The sequence below is a fragment of the Schistocerca americana genome, chromosome 2 (genome assembly GCF_021461395.2).
Source record: "Schistocerca americana isolate TAMUIC-IGC-003095 chromosome 2, iqSchAmer2.1, whole genome shotgun sequence".
Lineage (NCBI taxonomy): Eukaryota > Metazoa > Arthropoda > Insecta > Orthoptera > Acrididae > Schistocerca > Schistocerca americana.
Genome location: NC_060120.1, coordinates 385,234,510 through 385,254,678, shown reverse-complemented (window position 1 = coordinate 385,254,678; position 20,169 = coordinate 385,234,510). Strand labels below are relative to the sequence as shown.

The 20,169-nt window shown below is 39.4% G+C and overlaps 1 protein-coding gene across 1 annotated transcript in view; it reads right to left on the bottom strand.

Annotated features, from left to right (window-relative positions):
• LOC124594102 overlaps positions 1 to 20,169 on the bottom strand; it is a 394,923-nt gene that overhangs the window by 126,529 nt on the left and 248,225 nt on the right. Inside the window, exons 6-10 of the mRNA XM_047132453.1 lie at positions 16,795 to 16,959; positions 16,598 to 16,711; positions 15,157 to 15,277; positions 9,755 to 9,947; positions 8,885 to 9,025 (exon numbers count right to left, since the gene is read on the bottom strand). Of these exons, the coding sequence (XP_046988409.1) occupies positions 8,885 to 9,025; positions 9,755 to 9,947; positions 15,157 to 15,277; positions 16,598 to 16,711; positions 16,795 to 16,959 (734 nt within the window). The remainder of the gene's footprint in view (positions 1 to 8,884; positions 9,026 to 9,754; positions 9,948 to 15,156; positions 15,278 to 16,597; positions 16,712 to 16,794; positions 16,960 to 20,169) is intronic.

Sequence of the window (20,169 nt, the reverse complement as noted above, 5' to 3'; positions counted from 1 at the left end):
GGAGTACACGCAGGGCTGGGCTCCAGCATCCTCAGCGAATCCTGTTTCTGGCACACCTTCTACACCCTGCAGGTTGCCGCCCCTGACTTCTACAGGCTGTAGCCACATACACATCCTGTCAGCACATCCTGTGTTTGGATTTGTTGCTGATAGTAAACACTCTGTTTACAGGGTCACCGCTAGCAGATACCACCAGTGACTGTTACCATCAACCATAGGATGCACGCACAGCAACAATGTTGTTGCTGTTTTCGTGGCCTATCTTGCATCTGCAGGCCACATCGTTATCAGGAGCCCCTGGCTGTCCCTCTGTCATGGTATACTTAAGCTGTGGTGCTACCGCAAGTTGTCAGTTGCAGTCACAGCTTCGTTCCAGACCACTCGCACTGGTTGCCTACGATGTCCCATCTGTTGGAGCTTGTGCTGACTCTGTATTACACAGCATCATTCTGCTATGCCACCCAGAAACCACCAGAACTCTCCCTGGGACTCGGTTCTACAGTGTAGTTGTGCAGCAGCAATTATGTCATGATCTCGTCATGACCCAGGTCGTGAGAGACTTTCCCCTCTGGCACATTCAAACTTATCAACGAAGATCATTTCTGTTAATTGCCTTTTGTGGAACTTTACTTTTATGTTGTGAGTTTGCAATAAATATACATTGTAAAAAATGTGACAACATCAATCATCTGCATACAGTACAGACTAGAGTCTAACCTACAGACATAAAATAAGTTACAAAGTAGCTCATATGATAGCACTAACTGGTGAACCATTTTTTTTTAAGACATTTCATTTAATAATGTGTGGTAGCAGTAGCAGAATGTGTAGTTCCAAGGGAATTAGCAAAGTTTGAAGATGATTGTCTCTCAAAGGAAATGGTGTCCCATTAAATCTTCAACAGTGAAGATTATTTGGAGGCACAACTCAGCAATAAAGCCCAGAGTTTCACGACTTTTTCTCTTGCACTCGATGAGAGCACAGATATATCTGATTGTGCTCAACGTGCTTTTATGATACACTGTATGGAAATGCAACTGTAAGTTACAGAGGAGCTGCTACATATAGTACCACTGAATTACATGATGACAGGGCTCAATATTTTGAGTCTGTGGACAGCACGAACTTGCCATGGGAAACCTTCATTCTGTGGCCATCGTTATTGTTGTTGTCGTCTTCAGTCCAAAGACTGGTTTGATGCAGGTCTCCATGCTACTCTATCCTGTGCAAGCCTCTTTATCTCTGAGTAACTACTACAATCTACATCCTTCTGAATCTGCTTACTGTATACATATCTTGGTCTCTCTCTAAGGTTTTTACCCTCCATGCTTCCCTCCAGTACTAAATTGATGATCCCTTGATGCCTCAGATTGTGTCCTATGAACCAATACCTTCTTCTAGTCAAGTTGTGCCATAAATTCCTCTTCTCCCCAATTCTATTCAGTACCTCCTCATTAGTTAGGCCCTACATGATTCACCCATCTAATCTTCAGCATTCTTCTGTAGCACCATATTTCAAAAGCTTCTATTCTCTTCTTGTCTAAACTGTTTATCGTCCATGTTTCATGTCCATACTCCATTCCATACAAATACTTTCAGAAAAGACTTCCTGACATTTAAATTATACTTGATAATAACAAATTTCTCTTCTTCAGAAATACCTTCCTTGTCAACGCCAATCTACATTTTATATCATCACTACTTCGACCATCTTTAGTTATTTTACTGCCCAAATAGCTAAATCATCTACTACTTTGTGTCTCATTTCCTAATCTAATTTCCTCAGCGTTGCGTGATTTAATTTGACTACATTCATTATCCTCATTTTGCTTTTGTTGATGTTCATCTTATAGCCTCTGTGGCCACAGTGTGCCACAAATTGGTCGGTGTCAATCATTGTTTTTGTCTCTCACTTAAAAAATAAATTTCACTGTGACTATGGAAAGGACATATGCAGTAGACACTGTTTCATTCATCAGGAGGCACTGTGTGCTGAAACTGTGAAACTTCTTCATACAATGGACATTGTGGGGAATTTTGTGCAATGGCAGGGTGTTGGCCATCAACTGTTCAAAGGGTGTCTTTGAGATAACGAAGCTGAGTATAGAGGTACACATTACCACTGCACCATTCACTGGATCAGCAAAAGTAAGAATCTTGAAGTTATTTGCAGTTCCTGAGGAAACAGCATTGTTTCTAAACTAGAAAGAGGAATAAATTCCTTGTCTCAGGGAACCAAAATGCAAATCAGAACTTGCTCCTCTGGGTGATATAATGATGCACACTAAGTACACTGAATGTGTCACTACAGGGGAAAGATTTGTTGCCAGTACACATGCATGAAAACAGGGCATTCAGAGGTAAGCTTCCTTTATTTGAGAGGGAACGGATATCTGACTTTCTTACCTCATCCTGATTTTCTTAATTTACCTGCTGACGTCACCTTCAGAAACTATCAACATGTAATTAATCAACTAACAAAGAGTTTTGTGCTGTGGTTTGAAGAACTGAACATTTTATTCAGTTATTTGTTCAAGTACTTCTTTTTGAGACATATCTGATGAACTGCCATCTACAATGCAATTAGAACTAATTGACTTACAAAATTCAATGTTGATAAAAGGCAGGTACTATAGTTGTTTGAAATTTTCTCAATGGTATCAAAATGTAGACATATTGCTGCTAACCATACAGATCACATATTCTGACAGATAGAAGCTTTTGGGCAAAGCTTTCTTCAGAAAAGAAAGAAAAACACATGCACATTCACATAAGCAGGCACACTACATTCACACGTGACCACTATCTCCGGTCACTTCAGCAGTGGGCCAAGCGGCCAGAGATAGTGGTCTTGTGTGTGTGAAGTGTTCCTGCTTGTGTGAAAGTGTGTGTGTTTTAGCAGGACTGCTAAAGTAGCGAATTTGGTTATATGTGCATGAAGTGCACCTGCTTGTGTGAATGTGTGTGTTTTCATTTCTTTTCTGAAGAAGGCTTTGGCCAAAAGTTTAGTGTGCAACAGTCTTTTCATTGTGCCTGTCATCTTTATAGTGAGTAGCTACCTGTACTGTTCATAACTGTTGATATTCCAATCTGGACTTCCCATTGTTTAATGTCAAGACAGAGACATTCTCAAGACTGTGCTGGAATGTAGCTAGGATTATGTGCATGTTTGGGCCAACATAACATTGTGAGCAGTGCAATGAAGACGATAGGAACAAAGATAGGCCATTGCTTCAGGACCCTGCAATGAACAGAATGCTGCACATCACTGCAGATATCACCTGATATAAGTAAACTTGTCTAAAAATAATTTAAAAAATTCAATAATTCTTTAGTTACTAGTGCAAATGTTGCTTGTTAATCTGCTTTGCTGGACACTTTCATACATACGGCTCATCCCTTACCAGCTGTTACATTTGTATGGCCTTCAGTTTATAACTCTGACTTAATTCATACAGATTAAATTAGAATTAGAGCTCTTTCGAAAACAGCCATGACCGAGATGGGATTTGAAGTTCCTCATGACATCACACACTAGCCTGCCCCTTCACTTGTACACATGCTCATTCCAGCTGTGTGCTCATACAGCCACAGTGCATGACCATGAGGCAGTGCTCCACAGGCAAGTGTGCGCTCCCCAACTCACGAGTAAGTGCGTTAGCTGGATCAGCCTGCCATTGAGGTACATTATGTGACCAGTCATTTCCGCATCACGCTGTCCAGGTGGGCACTATGGTTGCTGGTCCTACGCTCCACAGGTGTGTTCTCATAACTATTTGGTGGCACTTGAAGATGAAGCTTTAAGTACTGAAACCAGTTGTGGAATAAATTAAGAAAATTACTGGCAACTGAAGTGTATTTTTTTCTGTAAATATGCTCCTCAGTTGCAGGTGATCAAATATTTTGTACTGCCAGGAAGTTATCCTTGGTGGGAGGAGAGGAACAAGGTGCACTCAACATTATGATGCCAACTGAGGAGCCACTTGACCAAGTGGTAGTGGCTCAAGGTCATGAAAACTGATGTAGGGTGGGGGAATAGCGTGCTGACATCATGCCCCTTCATAACACATCCAATGATGCTAATGTCAGAGGATGAAATGGCAGACAGTTGGTACCATTGGGTCTGCCAGGGGGTGTGGACGGAGTTTACATTTTAAGTTTCCTATCAACCATGTGAAGAGAGAGACCATTGAGCTCCTCCATTGTACATTTCCATATAAAAAGACAGTGCAGAGACTTTGTTCACAAGTAGCTGCACCACACAGACTTTATGGACTACCAAAATTTCATGAAGAAGGAATGCCATTCTGTCCAACTGTTATAACATTGGCACTCCAAGATATAAATTAGCAAAACACCTGAGAGTGATGCCCTGCCCCTCTGTCAGCAAATGCCAGAGCCACATATGGAATTTGGCGCATTTCATCCAGCAGCTTCAGAAATTCCAATTGGGCCAAGGAGACCTCATGGCAAGCGTTGATATGGTACCTTTCCTTAAAAGGGTGCCTTTAGGAGACTTGCTAAGCCTCATAAGAGAAATGTTTGGACTGCCACTAATAAAACTGTTTTAATTCGTGCTGTGTCAACCTATTTTCTGTTTGATGGAAATTATTACTAACGAACAGACAAAGTAGCAATGGACTGCTTGCTCTCAGCAGTGATGGTCAATATGTTCATGGAAGTACTGGAGTCATCAGTTTACAAGCCTTCGCACTTTTTTCAGTATATAGATGATACATTCATAATCTGGCTGCAACGACAGTCACCAACAAGACATCCTGCAACATAAGAATTTGCCACACCAATACATCAAATTCACAATGGACATAGGAGAAAATAATTAACTTCTATTTCTGGGTATGCTTATCAACCAAAGACTAAATGGTATACTAGCACACAGATTCTACTGTAAACTATCACACAAAGATTTGTACTTGCACACCTCCAACTGTCATGCCGCTTCACAATGAGCTGTCCAAAGCACACTAATGCACAGGGTATGCGAAATGTCAGACCATGACGATCTAGCAGCCAAACTGTAGAACCTAAAGGTTATGTTCCATAGGAATGTTTACGGCAACTGCCTGATACAGAGTGCCTTAAGACCAAAGAAGCGAAGACCACAGCCTGCTGAGCAAGAAGAGAAACTTGTTGCAATGGCTGTTATCCCATACATCAGGAACACATCAGCAATCAGAAGAATACTCTGGAAACATAATGCCAAGAGCGTATTCCACCCACAACCCAAGACAAAAACCTAGTTGGGATCAGTCAGGGGTGACCTAGGACTGTGAAAACGAGAGTCTACCACATTCCTTGCCAGTGGAGGACAATATTTGAAGACTAGACTTTCTGGATAGTACAGGAGAGATGCACTGAGCATAAATCCCACACAGATAATGAACAGCTGACAAAATACTATGTAGCAGAGCACTGCATCTCCTATGCATATGCCATGAATTAAGGTAGTACCAAGGTGTTTCATCAGTCCAACAGGTTCCAGGATTGTGTTCTAGGCTGTTGAGATCTGACTACTTGATGATCTAATAAATAAAGGCTGCAGCCTTCAGTTAAACAAGACCTAGGACCCAGCCTTGAGCATTTCAAAGCACAGGGGCAATCTATGTGGAAATATGCTCCTATTGTGGTAACTGAAGAAGATGAGGACACTTTTTCGCTTTGGTGGCAGAGACCCACATCCAGCTCCACCCATGATATGACTGAAGAGATTGGGTTGAGCCCCAACATTGCTCTTCTCCCAGCACTACTCCCTGAGCCAGCTAGCTAGAGGCTGAGAGCAGGAGATAGGGGATGTAAAGGGACTGCTCAGCAGAAGACAATCACTCATTCAAAACTTTCTTGCAGTGGGAAAACCTAAAATCTCACTATGTAGTGTGTTGGTCCACCTCTGGAATGCAGTGCAGCAGTGATTCTGCATAAGACTGTTTTGATACGTCCTTGATAGGTTCCCACAGATATGTAGCACCAGATGTCTATGCAAAGGGTCGATGGTTTGAGGGTGGGGAGCTTGTGCCTGATAGTGTCTCAGATGTATTTAATTGGGTTCAGATGATGTGAATTTGGTGGTCAAGGCATCAACTTGAGTTCATTATCATGCTCCTCAAAACACTGTAGCACAATTTTGGCCTTGGGACACTGACAGTTACCATAGTGGAAGAATCAATCACCAATAAGGAATAGATCAGGTATGATGAAAGAATGTTGTCTCAATAATGTTCACATACTCCACAATTATGGAGTCTTTTCTGAAGATATATTTCTGGAGTGTAGCCTTGTACAGAAGTGTAACATGGATAATCATCAGTTCAGACATGTTAGAGGTATTTGAAATGTTGTCTGTAGAAGAATGTTTAAGACTGGATATGTAGAATGTGCAACTAATTAAAGTTGTAGTAGTTATAAAAAGATGAAGAGGCTTTTACAGGACAGACTAGCATGGAGAGCTGCATCAAACCAGTCTTTAGTCTGAAGACCACAACAATGACAGTCCACAACTACTGTGGTGCCTTCTTTTGCTACCACATGTCCCATGGAAACACAGAGGAATGTCTTCTATACCCTAACATCATCCCACAGCTAACTTTGCCTGTAGCACAGTGAACTTTTTGAACTGTATTTCTCAGGATGACTGCTTATCTGAGCACTACTATTGAGCTGGTGTAACAAGATACATGATTCATCCAACTAGGTGATATGTTTTCACTGATCCATGGTCTAATTGCTATGATTCTATGTCCACTGCTATTGCAACTGGTGAGTTCATTAGGTCAACATGGGAACACATAGGGGTCATACAATGTGGACCTCATTTCCAAGAACATGCACTGACTGGTGTGCTACAAACACTGTTACTTGCATCATCATTGTATTTTGTCATCACATCTGCCGCACATCACTGCCTATCCTGCCTTATAGAGCAGGAAAGCCTCTGACCTCCAACTTCTATGATGAGGCATGCACGTCCAACATGTTGTTGCCTACTTGTGTTTCACTGTCATTCAACCACTTTCTACAGATGATCCTGACAGTAGCATGTCAACAACTGAAAGTAGCTTTGCTGCTTCTGAGATGCTCATTCCCAGACATGGGGTCATAACAATCTGCCCTTTCAAAGTTGCTTACGTCAGTGGATTTCCTCATCTGTGGCCTGTATCAGCACTAGAATGATTCCCCATTCATTTCTGCTGCTTACAATTTCAGAAAGATTGGATGATTTATTTATGAAGAGGAGATTCACAAACAAAACATGTCAACAATGCTTTGGCCCATGTATGGTCCTCATGCAAGCTGTTATTCGGCTTGGCATTGATATAAACAGCTGTTTGATTTCCTCCTGAGCAAACCATCCAAAATTCTGTCCAAATAGTGTGACAGTAGAAACTCTCCTCGCATGTGGGTGGGCATTATCTTGCTGAAATGTAAGACCAGGATGGCTTGTCATGAAAGGCAACAAAAGGGGGCATAGAATATCATCGATGTACTGCTGCACTGCACAGTATCACAGATAACAACTGGAGAGGTCCTACAATGAAAAGAAATGGCACCCTGAGACCATCACTCCTGGTTGTTGGGCTATATGGAAGGCAACAATCAGGTTGGTATTCTAATGCTGTCTAGAGCATCTCCAGACCCATCTTCACTGGTCACTGGAGCTCAGTTCGAAGTGGGACTCATTACTGAAAACAACTCTACTTCAGTCAATGAGATTTCAGGCTGAAGATGTGCCTGGAGATGTCCCAGACAGTGGTGGGATAGCAACCTGACTATTGCCCACCAACTACACAGCGTGACAACCAGGAGTGATGGTCTGAGGTGGCATTTCTTTTTGTAGTAGGACACCTTTGGTTGTCATCCATGACATCCTTACAGCATAGTAGCGTACGATGATGATATTCCATGCTCCGGTTTGTTGCCGCTCATGGCGAGTCATCGTGGGCATACATTTCAGCAAGATAATGACTGCCCAAACACGGCCAGAGTTTCTATTGCTTGTCTTTATGCTTGCCAATGCCTACATTGGAAAGCAAGTTTGCTGGATCTCTCCACAACTGAGAACATTTTGAGCAATATGGGCAGGACTCTCCAACTATCTCGGGCTTTTGATGACCTAACATGCCAATTGGATAGAATTTAGCACAATATCACTCAGGAGGACATCAACAACTCTTATCAATCAGTGCCAAGCCAAATAACTGCTTGCATCAGGGCTGAAAGAGGACCAAAGTGTTACTGACTTGCTCAATTTGTGAAGCTCTCTCTCTTCAACAAATCATCCAATTTTTCCAAAACTGTAAATGTACATCAGATCTACCAACTTTTGTCCCATTTGGATAATTTCTTAGCAGAGCTTTTTTTTGTCTTGGAGTGTATTTCCTTACCAAATTGCATCCCCACAATGCTACCAGGCGGCAGCATTCAATCTCACAGTGGACATTAGTCATAATGTTTAGGCTCCTCAGTGTATCTGTGGTCTTAAATCCAGTAGCTTTGATTGTGTGAGACTATTTGGAAGCACTTCACACAAAATGAAAGCACTTCACACAACTATCACACATTACATCATGCTCTGTGAGTTAAAAGTTTCTCTTCAAGCTATATTCCTTCAAGAAAAGTCTTTTAACATTTTCCTTTTTTTCAGTTTCTCCTTTTTATTCTTGAAATAAAGTGAGAAAGCTTGCTGTTTTCTAAGTTTATGGTTCAGTATCATCATTTACTCGTTGCTGTTACAGCATCAAAGCTTTTGGTGCACATAACCAATTTATTTATCTGTAACTTTTATATCAAATTTCCATAGCATAGTGTGAGAATTATAGCCTTAGTAATGCTTTAACAGTGCTTAATTGAAAACATTCAAAAGACATACCAGTGATTCAGGTACCATGAAACGGAAAATTTGGAGTGCTGTTGTTGCCACACTGTTGATTGTTCCAGCATGATTTGAGCTTGAATAACTTGTAAAATACCCTTGTTCTTTAAGTTTCAGTTCCGGTCTCTGGGATACAACCTGAAAAATGAGTTACAGCAAAAATATCTACAATTATTTTGTAATAGTTCACACACAGATAAAAATGTTGGGTGGTTATACTCTTAATTTATATGATCAATTTTAAGGCACAGCACATGTAACAAAAACAGAATACAACAGCATATTATACAGATAAATAGCCTACCACCTGGTAAGTGCAGTTTTTTACCTATTAATATTATAATCAGGCGTTACGATAACTAAAATGAAATGCAGAATAAAAGAAACTCTCTCTCTCTCTCTCTCTCTCTCGCTCTCTCTCTCTCTCTCTCTCTCTCTCTCTCTCTCTCTCTCTCTCTCTCTCTCTCTCTGTGTGTGTGTGTGTGTGTGTGTGTGTGAAGACATTGATAATAGACAAATGTTTGAATGGCTAAAACATGAACAAGCATACTTATTGGACATATTTTATTAATCTTGTGACTGTTAGGGATCTAATACTTTCAATGTATTATGAAAATAGTTTGGGTCTTGCAAAAATATTTTTAATAACTTTATAAGTGTTTATTGTTGTGAAAATCAAATTCTGCATTGTTTGTGATCATAAAATCAAACTATTTTTTCACATAAAACAATTTCTGTTAACAAATACACTATATTCATGGGTATTATTAATAAACTGATATCATTCCAGAAAAAAGGTTTCAAAGTGGGTGCATTTCTTAAAAAGAATTGAATGTAAAGTAAACAGAGACCTTAATTTATACTGACCTGTCCCAGGACTGTTGGTAAAAATTCATTGAAAGTTATGTGTTGAATCTCAGCCACAACAATTCGACGAGCTTCTTGGAATACAGTTTCATCTGACCAATGGCTGTTTAAGGCAGCAAGTTTGGATGCTACATTGTTATGCTCTTGAAGAAGTACAGAATAAAGAGCCCCTAATGCAGATTTCTCTTGGCACCTAAAGAAAAACATTTACATTTAAAATCTGGTTGACAAATTCTGCTCCACTGTGGTAATCATATATTGATGCTGTTCTCATATTTCAAATTGGTTATATGTGATTAAAGCTATAAAGATGACATCTCTTCAAGAGTAATTACTTGTATAGTATGGTATGTGTATATTATAACAAATCAAAGTGATGAATCATATATCTATACCAATGCAGTTGCAGAGAGAAACTGGCCATTAGATGACATACCGAAAATTTACTGAATTTCCATTCCCGAACAGGTACTCATTCTTCTTATGATATTAACTGTTCTTATTAATTTACAGAAAATTTGCAAATTAAGGTCTTTTTAATTTTACATTATTTTCTTTCAATTTTGTGTTTGGAAGTGAGTATGAAAACATACTCCTGTATCAAGTTAGTATTTGTATCCTTGATCGTGGAGACCAGTGGGAAGTTTCTACTTCATCCCTTGAAAAGTCTTCTTTGCACAAACCCCTTGCTCCAAGTGTATCTGCCGCCACATAATAAATAAACGTTTTCCACATTTATTTTACCTTAGTATGTTCATTTTGGTGATCCTGTTTTTTTATAGATATAATTTTTGTTGGAGATAGCAGGAAGGATTTACAAAGCTATCCCCCAATATGGGGCATAAAATAAGTGTTTTATAGACACCATATCCATCATTTTCATCATAATTTTGGAGTATGAATGTGGCCTGCAGTCGATATCAGTAACTTTAATGTCATGACACACCCAAACGAATGTTACAAAATTGTAATGAATTTCCAATAACCATTTTTCTTCCAGCTTATAAAGCTACTTGTTAATTACATTAGAGGAACATTTCTTCCATGTACAGTAAGTAATCAGGCAACTAATGTAGGAGTCAAAGATTCATCTACATTCATACTCCGCAAACCACTGTGAAGGTCATGGCTGAGAGTACTTCCAATTTTACCAGTTATTAGCACTTCTTCCCATTCCATTCACATATGGGGCACAGGAATAATGATTGTGCAAATGCCTCTGTGCGTACTGTAATTATTCTGATCTTAACCTGGAGATTTGTCCAGAAGTGATATTTATTTATTTGTTTCTTACCACGTTGATCAGTCTGCCGTAAGCCCACAAGAATGCAGAGTGTGTCAATTCATTTTTTAAATATTTTATATGGCAATGTGTGGTCTTCCCTCTTTATTTTGCATGACTGTTTAACTCCCTTTGTGATCCAGGGCATGTTCAGGAATGCAGGCATATTGCTTCTAACAAACTCGTTTGGGAAAATCTCTTCAATGAGGGATGAGAACACATTTATGAACATATTAAAATTAGTGTCAATTTCATTCAATCTGTATACAAGACTCCAGCCCACCCACTGCAGTTTATGTTTAAGGATTTCCAGTAAGTCTCTGGTCATTAACTTTATATATTTCCAAGTAGGAATTGCTGTCTTCACAGGTATACTGCCATGCAGAGTGTGGAGTTGTCCATCATGGTCTGACAACCCATTCAAACCTCAGGTGACGTTGAAGCTATGGCACATACTTATGACTATATATATATATATATATATATATATATATATATATATATATATATATATATATATATATATATATATATATATATATATATATATATATAAAATAGAGGGAAACATTCCACGTGGGAAAAAATATATCTAAAAAGAAAGATGATGAAACTTACCAAACAAAAGCGCTGGCAGGTCGATAGACACACAAACAAACACAAACATACACACAAAATTCTAGCTTTCGCAACCAATGGTTGCCTCGTCAGGAAAGAGGGAAGGAGAAGGAAAGACAAAAGGATATGGGTTTTAAGGGAGAGGGTAAGGAGTCATTCCAATCCCGGGAGCGGAAAGACTTACCTTAGGGGGAAAAAAGGACAGGTATACACTCGCACACACACACATATCCATCCACACATACACAGACACAAGCAGACATTTGTAAAGGCAAAGAGTTTGGGCAGAGATCATCTCTGCCCAAACTCTTTGCCTTTACAAATGTCTGCTTGTGTCTGTGTATGTGTGGATGGATATGTGTGTGTGTGCGAGTGTATACCTGTCCTTTTTTCCCCCTAAGGTAAGTCTTTCCGCTCCCGGGATTGGAATGACTCCTTACCCTCTCCCTTAAAACCCATATCCTTTTGTCTTTCCTTCTCCTTCCCTCTTTCCTGACGAGGCAACCATTGGTTGCGAAAGCTAGAATTTTGTGTGTATGTTTGTGTTTGTTTGTGTGTCTATCGACCTGCCAGCGCTTTTGTTTGGTAAGTTTCATCATCTTTCTTTTTTTATATATATATATATATATATATATATATATATATATATATATATATATATATATATATATATATGTCTATTTATGCCTGACAGCCCAATGTAATCCTTGTGGATAGGTCAATTACTAATTTAAGATTGTATGAACTGATCAGATACTGAAGCTCTACTTTGTTGTTGCTTTCCGTTTCCTTAGTTTCCAAATGAAATGACACAGTTTTGGCAAGTTCATTGGTCTCAATCAGATATGATTTTATGTATATAGACTGAAGTGCATAAGGCAGAGTTTAAAGTAGAATGGGGCAGCAGTGAGAATTTTGATTGAGGAGGGAGGCATGCCACAGTAATCCATCTAGTTGTGTGAACCACTGTGCCAAGATGGATTAGTGGCTAATACACTTGCCTAGTACGTAGGACACCTGGATTTTATTCCCGGCCTTGGTACAAATTTTCACTTGTTGCTTCAGTTTATATACATAAAATCCTTGGTTTAAGTTTGTAATTGACTTCTGGCATATCTCTCATGACATTCCAACAATAGTCTGCAAGCACAGATGAGCTACACTTGCCCTGCTACATTCTTTTCATTGCTGAAATGTCTTGAAAGCACTATGGGCGCTCATCACTCACAGCACCACAATTGTTTGGAAAGAAGTTGAGTTTAGAGCCTAAAAAGTGGATCTTGAGTGGCATGTTACAACCTAGCTCTCAGAATGTCCTCAAAAGTTCATTAACAGATAGGTTGTAATTTTCAGCTCACTGATTTCCCAAGAAATTGCCAGTAACATTTCTGAAGGTTCCGCAAGCTGTTTTCTCTTTTCCATCCAAGAACCTATTAAATGCTCCTTCCTTAAACAGTTCTTGGATTTGCAGTACAATGAAGATTCTTTCTTTGATTGTAGCATCACTGAGTTGTGAGAATTACTTCTTTAAATACTTGAAAGCTTGTCTTTGATTCATCACTTTCACTAAATTCTTCATAAACCCTAGCTTTATATGTAGTATACCATAAGACATTTATATGTAGTATCACAGGGAACCTAGGAAGTATACTGTATATTCTTTTTCCCACACTGAATCTAAGATACAAATCATAATTCATCACAAGAGCAAAGTTCAAGTTACTAGAAGGAAAAGCAATAGCAAAAAGAGGAAGAGTGCTCTCCATTCTGGGATTATATGAAGTTAGTTTATTGATCAGTGTGCTGAGGTGGCACTGACCATCTGTGATGTATGTAGGCCCTGACGCGGTTCTGTCTTTCGATGTTTGAATGTGCTGTTGCCTTACAGCCAGCCCCACAATGTTGTCACCAGAGCGAGCAAGGTGAATAGTGACAGCTCGCATCGACACCTCATGAAATGTTGTGGTAGCCATGGCACCAATGCCTGTACAAGACACATGCTAACACAGTGGTTTACCATAGTAGATTTCTCTGTTACAAAGTGAGTGATATCTGAGTTGAGGCATACATTACTTTTGTGGGTCCATTGTATGTTTGTATAAGCCCGGCAAGAAGTACAAAGCAAAAGTGAATGTCAGAGAAACAGCATTGTACGGAAGTGAAATGTGGTTCACTGGCAAACTGGTGTTAAATAAACTGAAAGCACTGAAATATGAACCGATGTTAAAAATGTAAATTGCATAGAGCAAGAATGAATTAAAAAAGTACAGGAAAAGTAGTCAATAAGTCTATGGAAAACACTTACATGACAGGCTAGTCGGACATTATCTACGAAATCATCATTAACATGGATCTGGAAAGAGCTGTGTAGAGAAGCAATTACATTGGCAGCTGAGAATCACATGATCTAAAATAGATTATTGAGTATATTTGGTGTAAAAGACCTGCAGAAGACAAGAATAGATGGAGATTGTGACTCAGCATCTCTGCTATATGGTGAGCAGCAAATATCCTTTTCATAAACTGTTACATTCTGTCCTGGATTTTTCACTGTTTGGTTTTGTTGTAGTCATCTGAAGGATTTTGCAAAAAGTCAAACTGCTGACATGAGGGATATGGGAGCATCATACTGACAGACTGCACAGAGAGTTGGCTGTAGTGCAATGACTATAGAATGTCTGGTGATGAGATGGATTCAGGACAACACATACTCACATAAAGCCAGTCAACTGGGACACTGAATGGTATTCTCTGTTGTTCAGCAATGAGTCTTGCATCAGTTTTTGGCAGTTAGGTTGACTACAATGCGTCTGTAGTCAACCTGTTGTTATGACACAGGCCGCAGTAATTATTGGGACCCAAACCTCACCAACTTCTGGAATCATTGGATGGGGAGCTATTGGATGTGACACCAGGACTAATTTAGTGATTGTTGAATAGAGAGTGAATGTTGACAGAGATGAGGCAAGAATTATAAATCCTGTTGTCCTACTCTCTATAACCAGCATACCAAATGGCACATTCTAGCAGTACAATGCAAGACCCACACTGCAGTTCATACCAAAAACATGTTTAGGAATGTACGGATGCTCAAGTGTTCTGCCCAGTTCCCTAATGTAACAGCCAAAGAGTGTATGTGAGATGCGATGTACACATGTATACTTCAGGTTCCAGACAGTAATCTTCATGAACTACCACAGCATGTGTTTCAAGCAAGGCAACAAACTTCTCAAGATGATGGCCAGAGGCATTAGTTTCCATGTCATAATGAATAAAGAATGCATTTGTGCCCAAGGAGATCACACTTCATACTGATGATGATGATAACGATGAAGGAGATGTTTGAAATGAAATGAAACTTTTAATCATTTAATACTCATTATGTGATGAACAGCTCCACAGATTTTTATAAGCCCCAGACCGACACCAGTGTAACACTTTCCGTTACCAAGCACTCTCATTCAGATAGGTCAGATAATAATGACCTAGAAATGGAACTGACCTTGAACATGCATCTACGTCAACCCTTCCCTCTTCCATTTTGCGATAAGATGGTCCCAGCTCATCATATACAGCTGAACCATCCAGGAAAGCTGTCACTGCATTCATCTGCTCTCGTACCTCTGCAAAAAATTCGAAAACATTACAGAATTACTGAAGAAAATACTGCTAATAACATTATTTTCTCCTTATTTGTTTATTCATGTGCCTCATGGCCTAATGCAAGCCTCTCTGGCTGGCTGAATGAAGGGAGATGGTGAACACTGATGCCGGTACAGGGCCTCACTCTCTCAAATAACTCCAAAGGGATCATGCTTAATGTCCCCATCGAGGAGCGTTTTACAAACAACAGTTACATGATCTCATTCCATGAGACACTGTGGAGAGGTTTAACCCACAAAAATAACATAAAGCATGCCAAGCAGGAATTTTACACCACCACCTCTCCTCCACTACTAGATCAGATAAGAACAATAAGATTGTTTCCCCTATCACGATTCAAAACAACCCTCTCTTGAGTCGACTGCAACCACAATAACACTTAAGTGTGTGATACATTTATTGTTTCTACTTCCACTGCTGCAATAGTCAGATGAAAGAGGATGGTGAAACAGTCTTCTCCCGTGGAACAAAAATATCTAAAAACCGAAATAAGAATATTGGTCTTTTTTCCATTACCACGTGTTTCAGTACCAGAATGGTTAACAAGCAGCTGAATATTTTGTATAGTTATCTCTTCACAGTAACGAAACTTCCTGGGGCTCTTTGACAGTTATCAGACACTGCACTGAAAATTAACAAAACTTTTTGTATAAGGCATATGATATTCTTCTGTATTTGTTTAGCACCTGTGTATTAGCAATAATGCTATGCTCTTTTTTTAAAAAAAAAAAAAAAATCTGTGCTCATGTCCTCACTCTATCATTCTAACATACTTGTTAGAGCACGGTGTATCTTTACCATCCTGGAATGTCATTTTTTTTTTCACATACTTAACTCGCTGGTTACGGTATGAAATAGAACTACAGATAGCTCTTCACACATTTTGTTGTAAGACGTAGAATGTTTACAGCTGACCATGGAGATCATTTTAGCAATTGTTTTATCATTATTAAACTACTAGGCATCATGAAACTGACTTTACAGCAAACTTTTAGGGGTGGCCATTTTCTATAGTAAGTAGATAATTATTCTTTTTATAAATGCAAATGTCTTCTTCTTGCTCCAATACAATATTTGATTACAGGTTTTAGCATAACAGATAAGCAACTAAAAAGTGCACTGAAGATGACTTTTATATTAAAATGTGAAATCCTTCTGGAACATAAATAAATATTGCATTACAGCAAGAAAATGAATAAAACACTAAAGATCAAGCTAGATGATATGGATTATAAGCAAGAAGAAAAGAAAACAATAAACTATGTTTCTAGAACACTCACCTAGTTTACAGTCATCTGAAATCGATGGCAATGACCTCATATAGGCATTGCACGTTTTATTGCTCCTCTCTGGGTAGCACTCAGGGTGATTGTGAGTACAGCAGTCCACTGAATCTGTTGAACAAATACAAGTTCATTTCTGCTGGTGGGTGTCGAGTGTAAACAATGTAACAGATACCTGTTGACAGATTACTTACTAATGTTGATGGTGGCTGCTAGATCATGGGCTAACATGTCACCCCACACAGCAGCGAGACCTGTGACATAGCTATGCTCGTTCACACCAGCCTGTAGTTTGGTCAGTACTGCTGCTACCATCTGTGGTGGCGGCAGACCAGGAGGCTGTGGTGTACCACTGAGACCTGCTATGCAGTTGCAGTACTTGTAATAGGTGATATTATACACATACGTGCAGTGAATTATTACTATTTTTATTAAATAATGGAAAATCCAGGCTGGATTAATGATAATATTATGAAAAGGATAGACTGCTACTCACCATACAGCAAAGATGCTGAGTCGTAAATAGGCACAACAAAAAGACTGTTAACAAGTAAGCTTTCAGCCAAATAGCTTTTTTCCGAGTTAGACAACATACAGGGTGTTTCACTAAATGTGTTTGTCTCTGTAAGTTACAAAGTAATAGGCAACGGAAATATTTATTGTGGTAGGTCACAATAAGAAACATTACACTGTCTGCAGAGCTATGAACATAGTTTATTGTGTTATTATCCAAAGAGTTACAGCAAAAAGATAGAATTTTTTAAATAGAACAATAGTTGTTTCTACCATGCACTGAAATCAGTAACACCAGCTGTGTATACATCAACTTAAATTACATTCCTATCACTTTTAGTTTTGGAGCTACAACCCTTCAAAGTTTCATGGGCAGATACCACACATGCTGTGCATAATGCAATGCACCTTCTAAATGTGGTGTGGCTGAGTTGTAATGTCACTGGTGTCACGGAGTGAGAAGCTTCCTCGATCCGCTGTTGGACTGCCGATTGTCGCTGCACATGGCCGTATACCCAACAGTTCGAGCCACACAAACAAACAGGGCTCAATATACCACGGTTACTGATATTGGATGAAGATGGCATACATGAACAAAGAGTAAGTTGACGCGTTGCTGATGCTTGGCGAGTGCCGACACAATGCCACTGAAGCAGTCGTGGCGAAGTGCCGAACAACGACTTCGGGAAACAGGCAGCTTGGTAATGTGCCACAGTAACAGACGAAGAACTGCAAGAAGTGAGGAGATGGAGGTGTTTGTTTTAGCTGCAGTACACCACGATCCTCATGTCAGCTTATGAGCCGTTGCTGTAGTCGCTGGTGTCAGTCTCACATCTGTGTGGCATATAGTACATGGCCACAGGTGGACCCCTACCACCTGTCACTGACCCAGGAGCTGCATGGGAATGATTTCCGTGTGAGAGTTACATTCTGTGAATGGGCCATGTGTAATTTCATGCTGGAGTCTTCACAAGGTATTATGTTCTCTGATGAGTCCACATTCACAAATTACGGTGCAGTGAATCGCCATAATGTGCAGTACTGGACCGCAGACAATCTTCGGTGGGTACAACCTGTTGACCGTCAACGTAGATGGTCTATTAATGTATGGTGTGGAATCCTTGGGGATGAAATCATCGGTCGACACTACGTCCCAGGTGCACTGACAAGTGAGTTATATCATGCATTTACAGTCAACAGTTTGGGTGATCTCCTTGAACATGTGTGTCTACACATGAGAGTCCATATGTGAATGCAGCACAATGGTCACCCAGCCCATTCTGCATGTGCTGTTGTGGAAGAACTAAACAACAGGTTTGCAGTAAGGTGGTTGGGGCACCATGGTCCTCATTCATGGCCTGGAAGGTCAACAGATTCAACACCATTAGATTTCTTTTTGAGGAGATATCTAAAGGATCATGTTTATGTTACTGAGCCCACATCCCCAGATGATCTAAAATGGCGCATCGAGGACGCATGTTGCTCCGTGACACCGGCGATGTTACATCTCATCCGCAGATCCTTTAGACAGCGCATTGCATTGTACTTTCAGGAACATAGACACACATTTGAAGATCTCATTTAAATCAACTTTCCACCACCAGAACATCCAACACCCACCACACAGCCATGTATTATGTACAGCGTGTGGTATCTGCTCCTGAAAATTTGAGGGGTTGTAGCTCCCAAACTAAAAGTGGTAGGATGTAATTTAAATTGATACATACACAGATGGCGTTACTGATTCCATTGCATTATAGAAACAACTATTGTTCCATTTAAAAAATTATATCTTTTTTCTGTAATTCTTTGGATAATAATACAATAAACTATGTTCATAGCTCCACAGACAGTGTAACGTTTCTTATTTCTGTCGCCTATTACGTCGTAACTTACATAGGCAAACACCTCAGCAGCCAGAGACAGTGCTCAAGTGTGTGCAAGTTGTGTTTGCATGAATGTGTGTGCATGTTGTCTAATTCATAAGAAAGCATTTTGGCTGAAAGCTTACTTGTTAACAGTCATTTTGTTGTGCCTATCTACGACTCAACATCTCTCCTATATGGTGAGTATCAATCTATCTTTTTCATAATAATGTCATTATTTTTATTAAAAAGTCTATTAAAAGCAAGGCAGTACATTACAAGAATAACAGAGCAGCACTTAGAGGTAAATGACTTTAAGTTAGACTATTTAGTGGAGTAAGTTTGTTGTTAGAGGGTTAGTAGATAGCGTCACCAGACATATTTGTAGGCAAGAGATAGTCCAAGACATTTTGGTATAATAGTTGGCTGTATGGGAAGGTTAACAATGATGAAATCTAAGTCAGGGAGGTGAAAATGAAGTGCTTGACTTCCAGTGTATGAATGGGTGTGAAGATGTTAGATTTGAATTGTTGATGCTCCAATGGCTTCGGCGCGCAGCAGGCAGGTGTTTAGCACCTGCACTACTATCTTTTATGAGGTAAATGTGGTTAACACAGACATGGATGTACAAAAATCATGTTTACTGTCATTTTTAAAACTTATGATAAAAGACATTCAGAGGATGATGAAAATGACATAGGCAACAGAATGAGCTGAAGTAGTTTAATGGTTAACTGTAGCTAACTGATAAATGGACTAAAAGATAGAGCAGTAAAACTACTGTGGGCTACTGAAAACTATCATAAGTAAGCATAGATTACAATACTATTCCTAGTAGCCTTGTTAATTAAGAGCATAACCGCATTACCAGTACATTTGGTGTGTAGCATACCTATTGACCGTTACCTCATTTAGATAGCTTTATTTACATACCCTATCAAGACACCGCATAACCACGAAACATTTTTGCTCTGTATAGTTATCCTTCTGTCTTGTGTAAAAATAAACAGTATTTATAGCAAAACTTATGCTGACAAAATTTAGTTCATGTTTTATTAAAAAATTGTTTATTTATACTGTGAAACAGAGGGATGTTGTAATAAAAATAAAAAACAATAGAGATTTATCAATAGCGTTACAAAACTGAAGCCATGAGTTCATGTACAGTGTCATATTTGGAGGCAAGTCAAG